Raw genomic sequence first — 21454 nt, 5'->3', positions numbered from 1 at the left:
AGCCAAACAGCATTTCGAGATGAAATTAGCCCAAAATATTAAGCAAGATACCAAGTCCTTTTATGCATATGCCAGAAGTAAAATGAAAACCAAGGATACTGTCAACCCTTTAGAGTCTAAAGGATGAAAGCAACGTGGCCCTGGAGGATGACAGACACACAGCTGATACCTTGAATGAATACTTTGCATCAGTAATCACACACGAGACAATGGACGTACCACAGACCAAGGTGGTAAAGGAGGTGGCAAACAAGATTTGCATCCCACTAAGACTCTTATTCAAGAAATCCTTTGATCAAGGTAAAGTGCCTAGAGACTGAAAATTAGCCAGCATCCGCCAGTATACAAGAAGGGAAGGAAAAGTGCAGCAGAAAATTACAAGCTGATCAGCCTAATATCAGATATAAGCAAGCTCTTTGAGAAAATTCTGAGGATCACCATCAATCAACACCTAGCCGAACGCAGTCTTATCAACCCATCATAACACGGTTTCATGGTAAGAAAATTCTGTCTGATAAACTTAATTGAAATGGTAACAGAATATGTGGATCAAGGGTCACCATTGGATGTGTTGTAAATGGATTACTTCAAGACAATTGACAATGTCCCACATGCACGACTAGCCTCTAAGATCCAAGCACCTGGCATTACAAGCAAGATTTTGACGTGGATTAAGGAGCTCACTCACTCCACTCCTTAACTTGACTGCTGAGACAACACTAATGTTTTATGGCGTCGCTTTATGGACAGTTGTCAAGTCGCTAATTAGTGATCGATTACCACGTGAGAGGAGGTCTACAGGAATGACACGCCAAAATCTCAAGCGTCAATCGGAATTACTAAATTTTTCGTGAATTTTTCTCTTGAATGACACGTAGGGGCGTTAGTGCCAATCGGACGAGTTTGCCATTGACGCCTATACGCGCCACGGTGCGCGAGTGTTAACAACTGGCTCAAAGACAGGCAACAAAGAGTGATTGGAATTTTTTTCTCTGAGGAGTACCACAAGGCTCTATCCTTGGACCTACCTTGTTTGTGATCTATATAAACGGCATTCAGCAGATGAAAATATATTGAGCCACATTTTCAAACTTGCAAACGACATGATATCAAGTCAAGACGATGTCGCACAATGCAGAAAGACCTGAATGAACTGTTCAAATGGTATCGAGACTGGCAAATGCTCTTTGACATTATGAAAAGCAAGAGCTTACACGTAGGATACAACAACCGTAAGCATAACTATTCTGTTAAAAACACTTTCCTGGATACTGTCGATCTTGGCGTTGTGATAGATCATTTAATGAAGGCGTTGGAATAAGTGGGTGAAGGTGTGAGGAGAGCAAATCGAGATTTGGGAATTATAAAGTGTGCCTTTGAATACCAAGATAGGAAAATGCTCCTTCAACTGTACAAATTTCAAATACATGCCAGTCTGGATTACTGTATACAGGCATGGAATCCTTCCCTCCAGAAAGATCTAACATTCCTAAAAAAGGTGCAATACAGAGAGACTAAAATGATTCCGGAACTATGTCATCTCGATTATCCAAATACACTGAGGACCTTAGGACTAACAACCCTTCAGAGGAGGCACAATAGGGCAGATTTCAATGAAACAGACAAAATCTTGAAAGGGATGGAAAACGTGAACCCGGAACATTACTTTGTGATGTCACTCACCGCCAACAGAGGGAAGTAGACCTGTGGAACAGTCTACCACCCCAACCTGTGGAATCAAGAACAGTACTGGGCTTCAAAATAGCCTTTGACAAAATTATCGAAAACAATAGCGGGATCCTACACAGGTCACTGGCTTCCTTCCCTTGGCATGGCCACCTCTAGTGAATGGCCATTGGGTAAACGAGGTAAATAAGAGCTGCCGTATTATCAACATCAAAAGATCAGTCTCAGGTTCCGAAGAAAAAACTACTCAGTGCACATCTGATGGTGGCTGTGTTGTGCCACTGTATCCAGTTTATTATTATTATTATTATTATTATTATTATTATTATTATTATTATTATTATTATTATTATTATTAATTATTATACACTTTCACTATTGCAGTAGTTTTGTTGTTATTCTATTAATACAACATCTTCCTGTAGTGCTGCTTCTTTACTTCTTTGTACGATGTTACACTAATACCTACATTATTTACCTTTTTAACTACATTCTTAAAGAATGCGGCGATCGAGTGGATACGGCTACACTTCTTTTTTTCGAGGGGTCGGTAGTCCGATTCCCGCCCCCACCCCCAAGTTCAGCCAGCTGTAAATGGGTACCTATGTTTATAACTTAGGGAAGTGAGGGCGGTCAACAGCATTAACTGCCATTCTGCCTCATTGTATACCGAAGGCTTAGTATACAGTGTGCTGTATCCACACTGTTTATAACGGTTATCCATGCCTATGGGAGCCTCTTTCACTATATTCTGAGACTTATCATTACGTCTTTACTATGTCTCGTCTCCGTCTTCATGTATGAGATCCTTGAATTGTTTTGGTTTCTATTTTCTTGGCCTTCATAACTAGGTAGACTTTCACTCTCGCAGTCTCTATATTTCTCTTTCGACTTGAGGCTGGGAGAGGCGGCGTCCTAAGAGCTAGTGATGAAGACACTTCCTCTTGTACTGTAGAGTCCATCTTTACTTCTTTTTTTTTCGCTTTTTCTCTACCTTGTACACAAAAGTATCTGTATGGTGGGTCCGATGGATATCAAAATGAACACTGTGACTCCTGTTGCCTCGGTAGGGTTGGCAAAATCCTTCGGCCGTTGTGTCATATTGTCTCGGAAAAATTTTGAAAATAATTTTTGTTGCGAGTGTACCTTTCAGCAGGTATGCCTTGAAGGCAGCTACCAATATCGGCAGTGATAAATGCCTTTGCTTTCTTACTTTGCTTAGCCTTTTTCTAAGATGTGATTTTTGCCACCCATACTTGAATCATTAGTGAAAGGAAAACCTTTTATTAATATTGTACTGTTTTGATTGTATATTCATTGTTCCCCACCTATGTGACCTTTAACAGCCATACCTGCAGCTGGAGGAAGTGATCCCCGTGGCGCTCGTGACCGCCAGACGCTTCCCGACGGTGCTGAGGCAGGTGCAGCAGCTGTGGCAGAGCCCAGGAGGAAGCCAGACGCCTCTCGCCATCCTGGTGGACGGTCACAACACCCAGGCTCACATGCTGGCCCAGATCCTCAACATCACTGCTATATTTCATGACAACCCTGTACCTAAAGGTAAATGGAGTCGTGCACATGGTCTCACACACACACACACACACACACACACACACACAAAATACATTAAGCTAATTAGCCCGAATGAACCACAGTAGTCCTAGGGCCAAGGTGGAAATCTGTGTCATTTATGCGGACAAAGGAAACCTATTTTATCTGAAAGCCCGACGTCCAGGGTTCACAAAAATAGGAAATCCAACTTTATGCTATTTTGAGGTTGCTTTAACATCTAGTGTAGTGACGAAAGGCAAAATGTATGAAAATAGAGAAAATATCATAATTCAGTAACCAGAGAGGCTATCAACATGATTTTTTTTTTCATGAAAATCATAGATTTGTTGACCTTTATGGTGGAATACTTTATGTGACCCTTACGGGTCCTTCCTTCCTTAGGCTTTAGTAAGCCCCTTTATAATATTTATACTGTATATACTTGTCACACATGCCAGATGCATCTGGTGTTATTGTTCAGGGGTGCCTAGTGACAGCACTAGGATCCCGCTTCCTCTATCAAGGAATAAACAATTGAAATTGGATTGAATTAACCCTTACGGGTATTGATATTGATATTGAAACAATTTATTTAGCCAGAAGAACACAGATACAGAGTCGATAATAATAATAATATTAACATGGCTGAGCCAGTTGAGAGCCTGAGCTCTCTTGAAGGAACCTGATATGTACTGTACATTTATCTCAAGGAAGTATTATGTAACAGCATCATCTGAAACAGCACACGTTCTGTTCTTTCCCCTACTCTCTTCCTTCTTTTTATCAATGATTTACTTCACACTACAACTAATTCTATCCATTCTTACGCTGATGTTTCTACTCTTCACTCTTCTTCACATTTTCCTCTTCCCCCTAACTCTCAAACTACATCTGTTTCTAGAGCTGATATCGTTACATCTATCAATGTGGATTTGTGCAGCATCTCCGAAAGGTTAAATTAAAGATTAATAAAACTCAATATTTACCAGTGACAATTTCCAAATTAGATGATCTCTCACCAATCACATTTCAGGATACAACCATTCTGCCAAATTCTAAAATAGATATGCTAGGCCTTACCATTTCCTCTAATACAGTATGTCATGGAAGCCACATTTCCTTAACAATGCTAAAGCTGCCTCCTGAAAGCTGGTAATGCTGCACAGATGCCGTAGCTACTTCACTACTGAGCAGTTGCTTCAAGTTTATAAGGGATTTATTCGTCCTAACTTGGAGTACTGCTCTCATATCTGGGGTAGCTCTTCTTCTGTCCAACTCTTAGATAGGATGGAATCAAAGGCATTTCGTCTTATTAACTCTCCTCCTTTAGTTGACAATCTTTCTTCCCTTTCTCTTCGCCTCAATGTTGCTTCACTTTCTCTCTTTTACAGGTACTTAACGGGCAATGTTCAATGGATTTGGCATCCTGTGAACCGCCGGCAAGGCCGTGGGTTCGTAACACTCGTAACATCCTTCTTTCCTCACACAGCCAAACTGTGGAATGCTCTGCCTTCTTCTGTGTTTCCACACTCATACAATCTGTCTCACTTTAAAAAGCTGGTTTTCCGGCATCTTCGTGGTGTAGATTAATATAACCTTTTTCTTTTATAGTTTTAACTTCTTTCTATTCGTATTTTTTTGCCCCCTAGGCCCCGTTGTGGGTCGATGACTTGTGCCCGGGTGGGCTATTCCCTGTAGTAGTAGTAGTAAAAAAAAAAAACCTCATGGTGGTAGTAAGAACATATCAGACTGTTACCGCAGTTATCACTTCGATATTTATTTTATATTTTTTTTCAATTTATATTATTTTCTACATTTATATTATAAGTATATACATACGTTACAGAGGAGTTGATATTATACATAAATATGATAAGGGAGGGAAGCAGTACAACATGGGTTGTATTAAGGTGGAACAAGAGGACAGAGCTGTCAGTATCATGTCTAGTCGGCAAATATATTTATTGCAATGGTAATTTCTATCTATCTGCAAGATAATTTCTGATAAAACGGTTTTGGTGCTACAATAAAAGTAGGAATATAGAGTAGGCATTAAAAAAAATATTAATACTAAGAATATAGATATGTTTTAAGAGATGATTTAAAGGAAGCGGGCGTAGTCTTTGCTCGGATGGGTGGGGGTAAGTTGTTCCACACCTTCACACCTGATCTAAAAAGGTATCTACGTGAAGGGGAATACTGCTGATGTTATGGCTAATTAAGGAGAAGGAATGAGGTAATAGAAGTCTAGAACTAAAGTAGGGAGAGTCAAAAAAGTAATAGGAACAATTGGGGTTGGTGTAACCCAGTGCGTTTTGTACAAAGGAATCAGGGTCAATGTGAGGGAGTATATTGTGTCGACATCATGGGTAAAAGGGGTGCAGCACACACGGTCCAGTACATCTAAGAGAATGACACTAGCATCGTCAGTGTAGGAATATTGGTACTGATTAAGGAACAGCAAAAACTGAGGTGTGAAAAAGGAAGGTCGAAGAAAGTTATAATAGTGGGGGGAGGATGAGGGGGTAACGTACTGTTGAGGGTAATTCCCAGTTTGTGTGGGAGGTGCGTCCGTCTCCTGGTTCTGAGGGTTGCTGATTCCCACCGCAGAGGGTGACGTGTAGTACCCGAGTTGGCCGGCAGGGGGGAACTCCACAGGTGATCGCCAGGATACGGAGAATGGCTTTTTTTTTTTTTAGAGAGAGAGAAAGGAGGGGTGAACGAAGATTAGAGGTGGAGAAAGGAAGTTATAGTTCGGAAATTGAAGAAGTTTAGGAGGAGGTAATAGAGGGCGGGCTGACCGCCTAGCTAAGCTAATAGTGTGTTAGGGTTGTGTCATGGGTTATTTATTGTCTGTTGGTACAGGCACTAGACATCCTACCCTATCCCATACATGGGTGTTTTAAGGGCCTCATTTCATATTCCGCCGACCCTACTGGCGGATGTTGGTCTGGGGAGGTTGTCTATTGCCTGGCCGTGTAGATCGGGGGTGGTAATGGACCTTTTGAGATTTGGTAACTTTTTGGGAACCATGTATGGTTGCTGTCGTTATCTGGTGGGAGTCTTTGAAGGAGTTCTTGCTCTGATCGTTCTATCTTTTGCCAGATTCTGGTGGCCAGGGTGTGCAGCTGCTGGTCGATGGGTTTCATTCTCAGGTCTCTTTGTATCTCGGCTGTGGTTCTGGTGAAGGGGTATCTTTCGCCTGTAACGAATCTTAGGGCTTCATTTTGAACCACCTGTAATTTTAAGATTTGAGTGGTGCTCATAGTATGAAGAGGTATTGCTGGGTAAGTTAATATCGGTGTGATAAATGATGTCACTAGGCGGAGTTTTATTTTCTCAGGAAGCGCTTTAAAGCGGTATAGTTTTCTCAGCTCTCGTTTTGCTTTTTCCTTCCTGGTGTGGACATGATGGGAGTAACCTGGGCATTATTGGTTACTAATGGATGGGTTTTCCTTTTGCATAAGGGTATTACTGTGAATTTCGGGAGACTGGTTTGGATTTTCCATTGTTTTGGCTGGTTCCCCCTTTGTCGGGAGGGGGCTCTCGAGGGGCTGGGGGGTACAGCGGGTGGTTGGGTGTCCACTTGCCCGTATTTCCCTTGTCTCCTGGCTTCTATAAACTGGTCCATTTGCTGTTGGCGGGCTTTAATCGTGCCTGGGCATCGGCTCTCGTGCCACCACCACGACAGACAGACAGACGGAGAGGTCAAGGTCAAGTCTAAGAACTGTTTGCTGAGTTATGACATTTTACGTATTTATATACTATTCTCCACGTGTCTGTTTATTTGTTGCTATGCTAACTTTGTTTTAGCATTGAAACATTCGTGAGTTTGGTAGAAACTCAGTCATTATTTACATACAGTTAGATGCAGTGCAGATATAAAATTGTGACATCGAAAAGACTTGACCTTGACCTGTAAGGGTCAAAAAAATTATTCCACCATAAAAGTCAACAAATCTAGGAGTTTCATTAAAAAATCATGTTGATAGCCTCTCTGGTTACTGAATTATGATATTTTCTCCATTTTCATACATTTTGCCTTTCGTCACTACACTGGATGTTAAAGCAACCCCAAAATAGTGTAAAGTTGGAATTTCTATTTTTGTGAACCCTGGGCGTAGGGCTTTCAGATAAAATATGTTCTCTTTTATCCCTAGCGATGATATAAATCTGCTCAAATATGGGCCTTGGCCCAAGTCTGCATGATCCAATCGCACGCTCAAGAAACTCCGCTTAAGTGAATTGAAAAAGAAACAAATACTGTTAAGCGACGTTTTCTAAATCAGTGTCGTAGGGAATAATTATATTTTAACTTCACTATTATTAATAAGATTACACAGAAATATTTAAAAAAAATATATACATTTCACTACAATTACACGTTTACAAAGACACAACTCTCCCATGAAGCTCAAAAGACGGAAATATTATTTTGTTCCACTGACGGGCGGGGAAACCACAAAAATAACTCCCACCCGCCCGCTCAACCGTAAATATATTGCTTTTTTTTTTTGCTTTATCATCTGTAATAATGAATGCTAGTATCATAAAAGCACCAACATATTTGTAGCTAAATCATTCTGCGTCTAAAGTCACACACAAAACCTAAGAATATATTGACGTGAAATACCTTGTCCTGTCCCTGGAAATAGAATAAGGTTAATGGAATACACTGAGTCTGATACACATCTGTTCCTCCTGCCCGCCACCCTCATAAGGCACTAAACACAGAGTCAACCAGCACATCAAGTTCTCCCTCAGAACAATCTTCGAGTTGTATCCAGAGGTTGACAAGGCTATCATCCTCGAGGACGACCTCTCCCTCGCCCCGGACTTTATAAGGTGAGGCTTGAAGTAAGACAGTGACAGAGAGAGAAAATTATTTGACCTTTGTTTTGCCTTAGTCATATGTTTAACTATTCTAAAAAAAAACTGCTACTGCTTCATCAAATATCATTAACTATCTCCCCCCAACGCATAACCTCATTCTTCATGACCTGCCCTGACCTACCTAGCTACCTCTAACTATCATGACCTGCCCTGACCTACCTACCTACCTCTAACTATCATGACCAGCCCTGACCTACCTACCTACCTTTAACTATCATGACCTGCCCTTACCTACCTACCTACCTTTAACTATCATGACCTGCTCTTACCTACCTACCTCCCTCTAACTATCATAACCCTCTATTCCCATTTTCAGCTACTTCCAACAGACATCACTGTTGATGAGCGTGGACAAGACGGTGCTGTGTGTAAACGCGTACAGCTACAGCGCCTTCCCCCACACGGCCTCTGACCCGAGTCGTATCTACCGCGTCCACTCCTATCCTTACTACGGATGGATGACCAGCAGGGTCCACGCCCTCACGATGCTCGGCAACTGGGCGCCCCTTGACATAGTGAGTTACTGGCTGATAGTGAGTTATTGGTTAATATATTAAGTTATTGGTTAATATGGTGAGTTACTGGTTAATATGGTGAGTTGCTGGTTGATAGAATGAGTTTTTGGTTGATAGAGTGAGTTATTGGTTCACATAGTAAGGTATTGGTTGATATATTAAGTTACTGGTCAACATATTGAGTTACTGGTTGATAGAGTGAGTTATTGTTTGACATAGTGAGTTACTGGTTGATATATTAAGCTACTTTGTTAATATGGTGAGTTACTGCTTACATAGTGACTTACTGGTAGATATAGTGAGTTATTGGTTGACGTTGAATTAGCTGATGGCCAAAATTATCCAGACTCACTCACTCACTCACTCATTCACTAAAAGACAAACACAAACACATCCTTGACACTAGTAACAACATACACGGGACATTGCACGAAAGATAAGCCAACACAACAAACCACTACCCAGGACACCCAGGAAGCTGATCCCTCCACCACCAAGGAGGACACCACGATCAATAATGTCCATATTCCCATAAGAACCAAAGACTGAGCTCCCACTTCCACAATAATCCCCTAAAACCTGGTAAGGATTTGTTGCGTAAGGCTGAATGAAAGGCAGATATTATGTAGCAATTCTTATTCCCTTGTGGTTTAATTAATTGATTGAATAGATAACAAAGAATTAATGTCAAAATTAAGGAGAAAATGATAATACACAGGTTAAAGGTGGAGGGTGTGGTAGCCATTGAACGTCAAAATCAACGGGAAAAACAAAAGGTAGTGCAAAGAGTTAATGCCGAGCCCCGTCAAAATTATCTCCTTGATAGCAGGATTCACCGGGGTCATCAGGAAGATCTTAACCAAGTAAATGGAGGCTGTCCCGAAAAAGTTGGCTGTTTAGAATTGCAGATGAGGTACACTCAATAAATATACTCAAGCGACCCGTCAACAGTGAGATATTGTATATTACCTGACTCCCAGCACCTAGGGACTGCTTGGAGGCTTCTAGATAATACGATTTGATTTTTGAAAGGATTTATTAAAGTTAATACACCTTAAAGTTGTGTGTTCCGTTGCAACAAACCGATGATGGAGTCGTCTGGGGAGGGCTTGAAGGAGCTGGGGGGACAACTCTGACACTCCGTATTTATTATATTTGTGTCTGTCCCCTCCAGCAATCACTTCCTCTCCTCTCTTCTCACCTCACCCACAGATCGTTTCCTCCAACACTCATCCCTCCGACTCCTCTTACCTTACCCACCACCACCCACAGAACGCCGACTGGGACCTGTACGTGCGCCACTACCACGTGGACGCCACCCACGAAGTGATCATCCCAGAGGTACCGAGGACAAGGCACGAGGGCGGCGGGGGTGTACACGTCACGGGGCTCGAACAGGAGACCACGTATGACCAACGACCCCTCAACACCCTCCACAACGTGACCATCAACCTGCGTCGACAGTGGCACCTCGCCTACGCCCTCGACTTGATGGCCACTATCAAGGGCGCGACCGTCGTCAAAATCACCAAGCATCCGTGTGTGGAGTATCCCATCCCCAAGTACCTGGTGAGACTCTTTAGATACCCGGTGAGATTCCTTAGATACTAGGTGAGATGCTTTGGATACCAGGTAAGACTCCTTAGATACCAGATGGGACGCCTTGGCTACCAGGTAAGACTCCTGTATAGTATCTATGACACTACTTTATCCAAACTAGGTTCGTATACCAAGTGAGGCTCTCACACTACTTACTACCAGCTGAGGCTCCCACACCCATATCAGCTTAGGATCCCACACCACTGACGACCAGTTGAGGCTCCCACACCATTGACTACCAGCCGAGACTCTCACACCACTGACTACCAGCTGAGGTTCCCACACCACTGACGACCAGTTGAGGCTCCCACACCGCTGACTACCAGCTGAGGCTCCCACACTACTGACTACCAGCTGAGGCTTGCACACCACTGACTACCAGCTTAGGTTCCCACACCACTGACTACCAGCTGAGGCTTCCACACCACTGACCCTACCAGCTGAGGCTCCCACACTACTGACTACCAGCTGAGGCTCCCACACCGCTGACTACCAGCTGAGGCTCCCACACTACTGACTACCAGCTGAGGCTTCCACACTGCTGACTACCAGCTGAGGCTCTCACACTCATATTAGCTTAGGATCCCACACCATTGTCTATCAGCTGAGGCTCCCACACCACTGACTACCAACTGAGGCTCCCACACACACATCAACTGAGGATCCCACACCATTGACTAACAGCTGAGGCTCCCACTCCACTGATTACCAACTGAGGCTCCCATACCCTTATCAGCTTAGGATCCCACACCAGTGACTACCAGCTGAGACTCCTGTTCACTGGTACCAAGTGCCAGGTGAGTCTCCAAGTTACGTCATGTTATGGCTGATGTGCCTCAGCCAGCAGGGACAAACATGCTCCTCACAGTAACAACACACTATTGGGATTTTTTCCGACGCTCCTATAATGTAATGTGAAGGAGAGTTGAGGTCCTGGACTACCAAAATAATTTTGTTTTAAGTTGTAAATCGAGCAAGCATCGTGTTTAATTCAGTTTTTTATAAAATATCATAAATAATAATAGAACAAGTAAATAATATAATAAAAATAAAGTCAATCAAGGAGCGGGTTCCGTCTCTTGTGGTCATGTTGACGTGTGGCGGAGTCTGAGAGCTACATGGCATTAAGCTGTACAAGCTGCTCCGCTAAAACTGATGTACGAATATCGGACTAATGAAAAATCCTTATTTTGGAATATCGGATATTCAGAGTTTTACTGTATATGTGAAGTCAAGTCTATACCCAAATGTCTTGGATTTATATAACTCATAAAAGAGATGTACACTGGCAGGTGAGGTTTTAACTTACAAACATTAAATTATTAGATGTACTGTAAAATCTAAATCATGCTCGAATGAGAACAAATTTAATCACTTCACAACCAAGAGAGCAATGTTTACACCCCGTTTCTCATTGCAGAAGGACAAGACCCACGTGATATATATATACGTGACGAGTGAGGAAGACAAGGAACATTCCTTCACGGTGTTAGGCAAGGTAGGAGTTACTTACGTTGGGGGTTTGTTGAGATTACTTTTGAAAAGGTTCAGCCATTTGCGAAACATCATGATGGTGAAAAATTTCGTTATTGTGTTTGTTGTAGTTCTGTGGATACACAGCATATTGAGGAATGTCAATGTGTTCTGAATGTTTATATTTAGAAAATAATAAGAAGAGCATCAAGGCTAAACTCAGAGGGTTAAACTCGGTGCAAAGAAATTTTTTAGTCAGGTGAGCTTCGCTAGTGCACTTGCTATATTTGACCTGAAGATGGAGGACCTTGTCACCCTAGGAGGTGACAAGGTCAATATTAACACATCTACAATATATCAGTATAGGCTGCTACTAGCTTGAAGAAAACTGTAAACTTGAGAGAATGGGTACCTTCGCAGAAGAGCTCCTTACTGCCTGTGCCGTGCACAGCAAACCTGAGTTAGATTCAGGTGGTTATTCTTCCTGGCCTCACTGCTGTAGGTAGATGTTTCCAGACTCTTCTCCTGCTTCAGCTTCTTCACACATAGTCTGTGTCTGTTGTTCTTCACACTATCTGTGCATTTTTCAGCCATCAGTTTGCCAGGATGTTTTCTTTTCATAGTTATTTGGGGGGGGGGATGTTGTTTTGCAAGTTCGGATTGTTTGGGCTTGTGCCGGTGTCCTTCTGGTTTCCTCCATTTTAAGGCTTTTAGCTCTTCCCTGTTTACGTACATGTTATAGCCGCCCCCCCTTCTTTTTTGCTTCTTGTGTGGTGCTTCACGCCAGGGGCATTCCTTCATTGTTTGGTTTTCCCCACGTGGGTGGCCCTCTTTTTCCACCCTCTGTTTGTGTTTTCTCTAGTCCAGGCCCACGCACTGAGTCATTACTCGGTTTCGTTGTCTGGCTCGGGTTTTGGTGGCAGAGGGAGACTTCTGTAGTCCCTTCTTCTTCCCTGCTTCATTGTTTTATTTTTCCTATTTTTATTTTCATCCCCATCTCCAGAAGGTGCCCTGGTCGGCCTCGAGGTGTTCGGCCAGGTTCCAACAGGATGGCCACTCCGCCTGTTCAGCCCATGCCCAGTGCGTGGACGACGACAAGTTCGACCGAGTCGCTGTACAGTGTGCTCTGAGTGGGTGGCAGGGCTTCTCCGCGACGCCGACAGAGATGTGAACACCTTCCACATTTTTTGACAACAGCTTCGGCACTACTGGGCGGCAGCCTCCAGTTCTGCCAGACACCGGGCTCCCCCCTCTCCTGGAGGAACCAGGATCTCTGTTCTCGGTTGAGGATGTGTCGCCACCAAGGCCCCTCGGGTAGTGACCATTCTACTGAGGACCCCAGGCCGAGCTCCCCACCTCCGGCTACCCAGTCGGCCACCTGGGAGCCCACTTCTCCTCGCCCTGGGGCTTCGGATTCTCCACAGCTTTCCCCCCTTGCCCTTCCGGGAGTCGAGTGCTCACTCCTCCTCCAGTTGCCATCGTCACCGCTCCAAGAGTCTCGCTAGTCCTTTTACAATAGGCACCACCGCCCCAGGTCGTCTAGGACAGCAGCAGAGGGGAAGTGGGCTCGCTAGGGTGATGCAGTGGTCCTCAAACCCCGTGACTCTACCAGGGCCCCAGCTGGGCTGTCCCAGCATCCCAGAGTGTCCTTGGAGAGGCTAGGACTGACCCTTCTCCCCTACCGACCTTCTATGGCTCCCTACCCCCCGGTCCAGGTGACCTTCCACGGCGCTGCCTGTGAGGACCGCCCCTCTATTTCCTCAATCGCTCCGTCTAGCCCCACTATTTCCTCCATCGCTCCGTCTAGACCAGTCCCCAGCCTCTCAGATGTTGTAGCTGAAGATGCTGGCCACCCCAGGTAGTGCACCCACACCCCCCAGTCCTGCCACTGAAGATGTTGGAGACTCTGTCTTCCTGGTTCCAGGTACAGCAGCTGCAGCAGCAGCAGGCCCAGGCCACCTCCAATCAACCTCCTGTGGTACGGGGATCCTGCCCTCACTTCCCCTCTCCAGACCCTTCAGTGTTCTCGGAGTCGGGTTCCGAGACAAGGAAGGCCGGGTCCTCATAGGGGCTGCCCGACTACTCCGACGCGGACCAGGGGCCGGTCCCAGCAACATCTCCAGTCCTTACAAGGCCCAGACCTTTGTCAGGAGAAGGTAACTTCCCACACCTATGGACACTCCCCTCTCTTTCAAGACACCATATGACATCATCAGCCAGAGGGCATACAAGTGGGCTCAGGTCCCACGGGACTGGTTTATGCACTGGCACCAGGGGAGACTGGCCATTATTGAGAGTAAAGCAGGGGGCGGACCTGGTTTTCTCTCCCCGGTTTCGACCTAGAGGTCCGACAACGGGCGGATAGCAAGGTTAGGAGTACTTTGAGTTCCGGCAGCTCCGCCTGTCGAGAAGGGAGATGGTCCCAGCACTGTTAGGAACGTCCCCGGTCGCGACTCTGGACGCCTTCGACTCTCTGGCCTACAGTTCCGTGCTCTCCACTGCAGGTCCTTCCCGAGTGGCAACGCTACAGGACGGTAGGAGGTGTGTCCGGGCAGCCGGCCAGGCCCTCTTTCCATGGGAGAAGGTGGGCCTGCACCTCCAGTCGATCTGGACAGTGGCGGCTGGAAGGAACAGCTCCCCCATCACTTCCCACCTCTCCGGCTCCTTTAGTCTTATCCCCCCAGGATGCCTGGGTGCCAGACGAGTTGGTGGAGTTCCTGTGGGCTCCGAAATTAACCCAGTCTTCTCTCCTATGGCAGGCCTTCTCAGGTAGCCCAGACCACCCTGACCTAGGACGCCTTGTAGAGGCAGAAGGCGGCCCTCGCCTTCCCCACTACGGCAGGGATGGAACAACTCGGCACCAGTTTGAAGGCACTGGCCGACAGCCCTAGCTCCCTCCACCCAGACTTGGCACTACTCCTTCAGTCCAGTGAACTATACTGACAACCTAGCCTGAGGGCCACTGGCATTATGTTGTATGTTTTTCCTATGTTCTTGTTCCTATGAAGGTTTTATCAGGACAAGGATTAATCTGATATTTGTCTCAACCCAGGATCCATTCACCATCCGACCGTCAAAGGACCGCCTACTACAGAAGGCCCTCTTCCTAGTAGTGCTGGCCATGGGCTTCAGGTCCTCCCAGCTCAAGGCACTCACGAGGTTCGACCACTAGACCTCCTTCGCCTAAGAAGATTCTGCAGTGTCTCTGGCACCTTTTCTCACCTCCCTGGCAAAAATGAGCGGGAGAACCACAGGCTTCAGCCAGTAGCTGTCCCGGCATGGAAGTTGGAGGATAAGCACCACCGACTCTGCCTGGTCAGGATCATCCGCCAATATCTCTCCGCTACAGCCAATCACACCACCAGCCAGCATCACCTCTTTGCTCATCCTCGGTTGGTCTGCCTGTTGTCAGTCAGAGGATTAACAGACACGTTGCAGCAGGTTATAATGGAGGCTGACCCTGGGAAGGCCCCACGTCCCTGCGACGTACGGGGGGGGGGGTGTAGCGGCTCCACTGGCCTTCCTGAGGACCCACTCCTCCTCACAGGTCTGGGAAGGGGTTCAGTGGAAATCGGCCTCCTGTTTCATAGCAAGATACCTGTCTCACCAGGTGTCAGACTCACCCTAAGTGGCACTGGGTCTCACCCTCGACCCACAGGCAGAACGCTAGAAAAAACTAATTAATGCAGCTTAATCTAAGGATAAATAAGTTCAAATGGTCCTTTGTGTGCTCACTACTCCCCTTACATCATAGCACCCTCCTTCCTGTGGTATATAGCAAGTGCTCTAGCGAAGCACAGCTCACTAAAATAGGGGCTTTGAAGCTTGCTGTAAAGCCTCTTTTTGGTGAGTGAGTGAAGTTAGTGCATGCACTTATCCTGCCCTTCCTTCGACTCCATCCCCTGCAATTCCTGATGTAGGTTTTTGAAAGTAGTGACCACCTGAATCTAACTCAGGTACGCCGTGCATGGCGCAGACAGTAAGGAGCTCTTCTGCGCAGGTACCCATTCTCTAAAGTTTACAGTTTTATTCAAGCTAGGAGCAGCCTATACTGATATAGATGTGTTAATATTGAGCGTATCACCTCCTAGGGTGATATCTTGAAGTCTAATATAGCAAGTGCATTAGCTTTGCTCACTCACCAAAAATAGGCTTTTCAGCAAGCTTCAAAGCCCCTATTCTTCACTTACGTTAAAAGTAATTTCGTAAATTTTATTTAGGCAAGTTGGATATTGCTGACATTATCATTAATTTTTAAATCGATTATTATATTAACCCTTTCACCGCGTGTCACTAACATGCCATTTTATTCTGGCTACCGCCAGACGATTTTATTCAGCTTAGGGTAACCTCCCGCTGTGAAAGGGTTAAAACCTATCTCGATTAACATACCAGACACTACTAACAGGGTTAGTAAACATTATGGCTTATTCACAGTAATGTTTATTATCATTACATGATAAGGTATTTGTTCAGGCAAATGTCATTGTCTACATGTCAGTCACAAAAAAATTTTCTCACAAGGAAAAAATAGTCTGTTGTTTTTTGTAAAAAGTCCCTAAACGCAAAGAGAACAACCAGTTTGCAAGTATTTTTTTCCAATTGAAATTTTTATGAAAAAACTAAAAAGCCATAATTATGTCTTCATTATTATCATGATTCGAAAGTCTCTTCACTTTCAGGCCATCAGCGTGACACAACGTCCATCATCACATACTGTAACAGCACGTATTGACACAGTACCGTATCTCCCCCTACAGTGTTTGGGGTTCTACTACCAGAACCTCCATGAGAGCTACCATGGTACCGTCTCCTTTAAGTTCTTCGAGACGCCCGTCATCCTCATCCCCTGTCACTCCACAGTCTACTGGTGGGTCCCCAGGCTTGGTTCACTGATCCCTGTTGATTGTTACTATTATTCTGCCATACTTTATGTTATTCACTTAGTACAAATTTCAGTAGTTTGGTAGATATATTGGTAGGTAATTTCTGATAAACAGCTACCAATACTACTTATCTACAGTTTATATCTATAGTAGCTTGGCTTGGTGGATAGAATGGTTGGTTGAAATATTCGTAGATAAAGACAGACAACTATAAATATTGCTTGAAGTATCCACCCAGCAAACACCACCCACACAACTCACCTATCCACCCACACATCCTACCTGTCCACCCACACAGCTTACCTGTCCACCCACACATCTTACCTATCCACCCACACATCTTACCTATCCACCCACACATCTTACCTGTCCATCCACACATCTTACCTATCCAACCACATAACACACCTATCCAACCACACAACTCATCTATCCACCAACACAGCTTACCTATCCAACCGCACACCTTACCTATCCACCCACACATCTTACCTACCCACCCACACATCTTACCTGTCCACCCACATCTTACCTGTCCACCCACACTTTAACCCACATCCACCCACACACCTATCCACCCACATTTTACCTATCCAACCACACTTACACCTATCCAACCACACACCATCTATCCACCCACACACATCTACCCACCCAACCCCACCCACACACCTTATCTATCCACCCACACACTATCTCTATCTATCCACCCACATAACTCACCTATCCACCCACACACATCTATCCACCACACACCTTATCTATCCACCCATCTATCATCACACACCTATCCACCCACACACCTTACCTATCCACCCACACACCTTTATCTATCACCCACACAACTCACCTATCTCCCCACACACCATATTTATCCATATAACCTATCCACCCACACATTCTATCCACCGACACACCATATTTATCCACTCACACCCTAATCTATCCACCCTCACACCTTATCTATCCACCCACACCTTATCCACCCACACAATCTATCCACCCCACCCACACACCCACATTATCTATCCACCCACACACCTTATCTACCCACCCTCCTTATCTATCCACCCACACATTATCTAGCCACCCACACACCATATTTATCCACTCACACTCCTAATCTATCCACCCTCACACCTTTCTATCCACCCACACACATTACCTATCCACCCACTCTTATCTATCCACCCACACATTATCTAGCCACCCACACCATATTTATCCACCAGACCCTAATCTATCCACCCACACACCTTATCTATCCACCCACACACCTTACCTATCCACCCACACACCCTATCTATCCACCCACTCTTATATATTCACCCACACATTATCTATCCACCCACACACCATATTTATCCTCCACTCTCACACCCACAACCTTATCTATCCACCCACACACTTACCCATCCACCCACACACCTTATCTATCCACCCACTCTTATATTCACCCACATTATCTATCCACCCACACATATTTACCCTCACACTCCTAATCTATCCACCCACACACCTTATCTATCCACCCACACACCTTACCTAATCCACCCACACACCTTACCTATCCACCCACTCCTTATATATCCACCCACACATTATCTATCCACCCACACACCATATTTATCCACTCACACTCCTAATCTATCCACTCACACTCCAAATCTATCACTCACACTCCTAATCTATCCACCCTCACACCTTATCTATCCACCCTCCACAACTCACCATCCTAAATACACTAACCATAGTACCCCATCCTCCACTGCCCTCTCTAGACTCGACCTATTTCCCCCCGCCGATGTTTATATATATATATATATATATATATATATATATATATATATATATATATATATATATATATATATATATATATATATATATATATATATATATATATATATATATATATATTTATATATTTGGCCCCTAAAAAAAATCACTGCCGGAGGATTCACTGGAACGAAAAATCTATGCAATCTAATCAATATGTTCGGCTGAGTTGAGGAGGAAGAGCATTATCATATATCCTGTCTCACTTTTCCTACTCTCCATCTTGGGAATCAGCTGTTTGAATGCAAATAAGACTATAATGGAGTTGTTTTTTCCCTGGGAGAACTAATATGACTTGTTTCTGTTGGAAGGGAACGTGTTCAGTAAAGGTACCCTGATATATTTATGGGTCCATATAAACAATGAAGATTAAATTACATTGTAGGTTCATTATAGACTTACCCCACTTTAATGAATTCATAACAAAAATTATTCTGTATAAACCAGAAGGTTCGGTATAGGACTGCTCCGACGGTGCTCCGTGACTGACCACCTTAAGGCAAGTGATATTACAAATAAACCAAGTTAGCTGCAATATAACATTAATCCATGTAAGAAAAAAAAATACATTAATATTCAACCGCCGTATAATGTACAGGATACACACGAAGCTCTGCCAGTTTAATGAATTCAGGATCCAAGACTTGGTATTAGCAGTAACTTCGTGGCAGGTTGATTTTTGTGAAGGAACAGGTCAGGTATCTCGATAAAGTTCTACCTCGTGATTTACAGGTTTAGAGTCCTCCCCATCTGCAAAAATGTATCTGCTGGTTAACGTTTTATACCTATAATTTACCATCTGTCATCTCTAGCCCCTTGTGACAGCGCATCCCTGACTCTTATTGTATATCACAGCACCCCCCACCAGCACCCCTCTATAGTATACAGGACTCTCATCCCCTGGTAAAACACAACATTCCTCGCCCCTTTAAAAGAAGGACATTTAGGTCCTCTCTCAGAATGTCTGGAAGCCTGTCTGCAGGTGACTTGGGAACCTCTTCTACTTTCTTCGATTTATTTAGGTTAGATTAGGTTAGGTTAGGTTAGGTTAGGTTAGGTTAGGTTAGGTTACAATAGGTTAGATTTGGCAAGGCTAGGATAGGTTAAGAATTTCATCATGGTAGAGTTCGGTAATTTTAAAGCCATTTTGCTCGCCCTATTGGCTACTGGGGTAAGCCCCTTTGGCTTGTTTATTCTTGCATATCCCGTCGAAATTCTCTATAAGAATGTTTGAATATCCGGACCCCAAAACCTATTTTTAACACCACAGTGACGAGGTGCCTGACAGTCTCATCTACCGTCCCACGAAGGCGGACTTTACATACGCCAAGAAGCACTCATGGAAACACACCAACTCCACCGCCCAATTGCTGTGGCGCGCCCCTCCCAGATACCCTGAAGAAGAGTTCAACCTCATCAACGTCAGAGGGGTCGAGATCCACATTATCGAATGATGGGTATTACTGTAGTGTGTGTGTGTGTGTGTGTGTGTGACCTGCCTCACCTGGAATATGTAGCCAGAACCTGGGAGTTCTCTACCCTGGGCTATGTAGGACGTGGAACCTGCCTTACCTGGGACAGATTCCAGAAATTACGGGACATCTCGTCTCACCTATGGCACCTGACCCTCCTTAAGACATGTATACAACTGTAAATAACAAGTAAAATGTAATTAATAAGTTAAAATGCATTCATACAATATTGTTAACCATTTTTAGTACTCACGTCAAATATTGATATCCAATGACTATAGCGGCCTGTGTGAAGATTGATATTGATGTTATTGACGATACGAAATATTGATGGAACTTGGATTGATGAGTTTCAAAATATTTCTGCAATTGTCATCAAGTATTAACCGCGTGAAGCTAATACTGACAATATTATTACTCCAGTATGGCGACAGGCGTCATTGCGTGTACATCTACTGCCGGGGGTTTCTGATAATGTTATGCCTTTATTTCAACAACTTGTTTCTCTCGTATTTTATTATTATTTTTTTAATTTAATTATGTTTCATTAAGCATGCCTCAGATTTTATACTTATTATCATCTTTCTCATTAATTAGTTAGCTGGTAACGCTGCCAACACTCAGACCAGCCTAACAGTACATAAACTAAGGTTTCCGCCTTAAAACGTCGTAAATTATTTCTGGCATGCAAATTATACAGAATGAAAGAAGGGCGATACTTATATAACAATTAAATACTCTTTATTATAGGTAAGTGTTAGTATCTATGAACAGTCTGAATCATCAATTATAAAAATAAAGAATCGCCACTTGGGTCCATGCAATGTTTGTTAAACACTCATTTAACTTGCGAAAAAAAAGAGAACCAGTTGGTCTGCTTTATAGTTAAAAAAAATAAGCACCTTTAATTAACAACCATAATAATATCACATTACTTAGAGCACACATAAGCACCTGGTTACAGATCAACTGTCAACTCTTAGGTACAGTAACTCACTAGGCCGTAAAGACAGTCTGAGTTCTTACCCAAATACAGGCAATCTCTGTACTATAAATAGTATATCTTAGCGGTAAGACTTTAACATAGGGCCCCAGTCATTAAGACAGCCTCGATTCACTTATTGTACTTAACACTCATACACAGTACAAGCAACGTCTGTACTAATATACTCGTACACACTACTGCCCTAAGACAGAAGCTAACCTAACCTCATATATATATATATATATATATATATATATATATATATAATATTCAGAAATTTCCGAGTAATTTCAAACGCCGCGCCATTGGCGATACTGAGTTTCAAGGTCGTCTGAGGGAAGACAGTGCTCCGCACATAGTGAGAGTTTCTAGAACTAGGCCTATACGAGATTAAATGTAATTTACCGAGTTAATAGGGACGCGAATCATGAAATTAAATATCAGTTATTAAATTGAAAATAATTATAGATCATTTCCCAGTCTGAAAATGTTACTGGTGTCCCAAGAAAGTTATTAGTAGGCGGAAAATATGTCACGTAGGCCTAAGCTAACGCC

General features: G+C 43.9%; 1 protein-coding gene across 1 annotated transcript; it reads left to right on the top strand.

Annotated features, from left to right (window-relative positions):
• Nucleotides 1–1132: 1132 nt before the first annotated feature.
• On the top strand, nucleotides 1133–21122 carry LOC121866756 (protein O-linked-mannose beta-1,2-N-acetylglucosaminyltransferase 1-like). Its single transcript, XM_042366491.1, has 8 exons — nucleotides 1133–1216; nucleotides 3033–3246; nucleotides 7959–8082; nucleotides 8447–8645; nucleotides 9918–10214; nucleotides 11665–11742; nucleotides 16478–16587; nucleotides 19713–21122. Exons 1-8 carry the CDS (start codon nucleotides 1133–1135, stop codon nucleotides 19894–19896), a joined length of 1290 nt encoding a protein of 429 aa, XP_042222425.1. The 3' UTR covers nucleotides 19897–21122.
• Nucleotides 21123–21454: the final 332 nt, after the last annotated feature.

Source organism: Homarus americanus, unplaced genomic scaffold (genome assembly GCF_018991925.1).
Source record: "Homarus americanus isolate GMGI-L3 unplaced genomic scaffold, GMGI_Hamer_2.0 scaffold51859, whole genome shotgun sequence".
In the NCBI taxonomy this organism is placed as follows: Eukaryota; Metazoa; Arthropoda; class Malacostraca; order Decapoda; family Nephropidae; genus Homarus; species Homarus americanus.
Note: the sequence above shows the minus strand (reverse complement) of the source record. Positions and strands in the feature narration are given on the sequence as shown.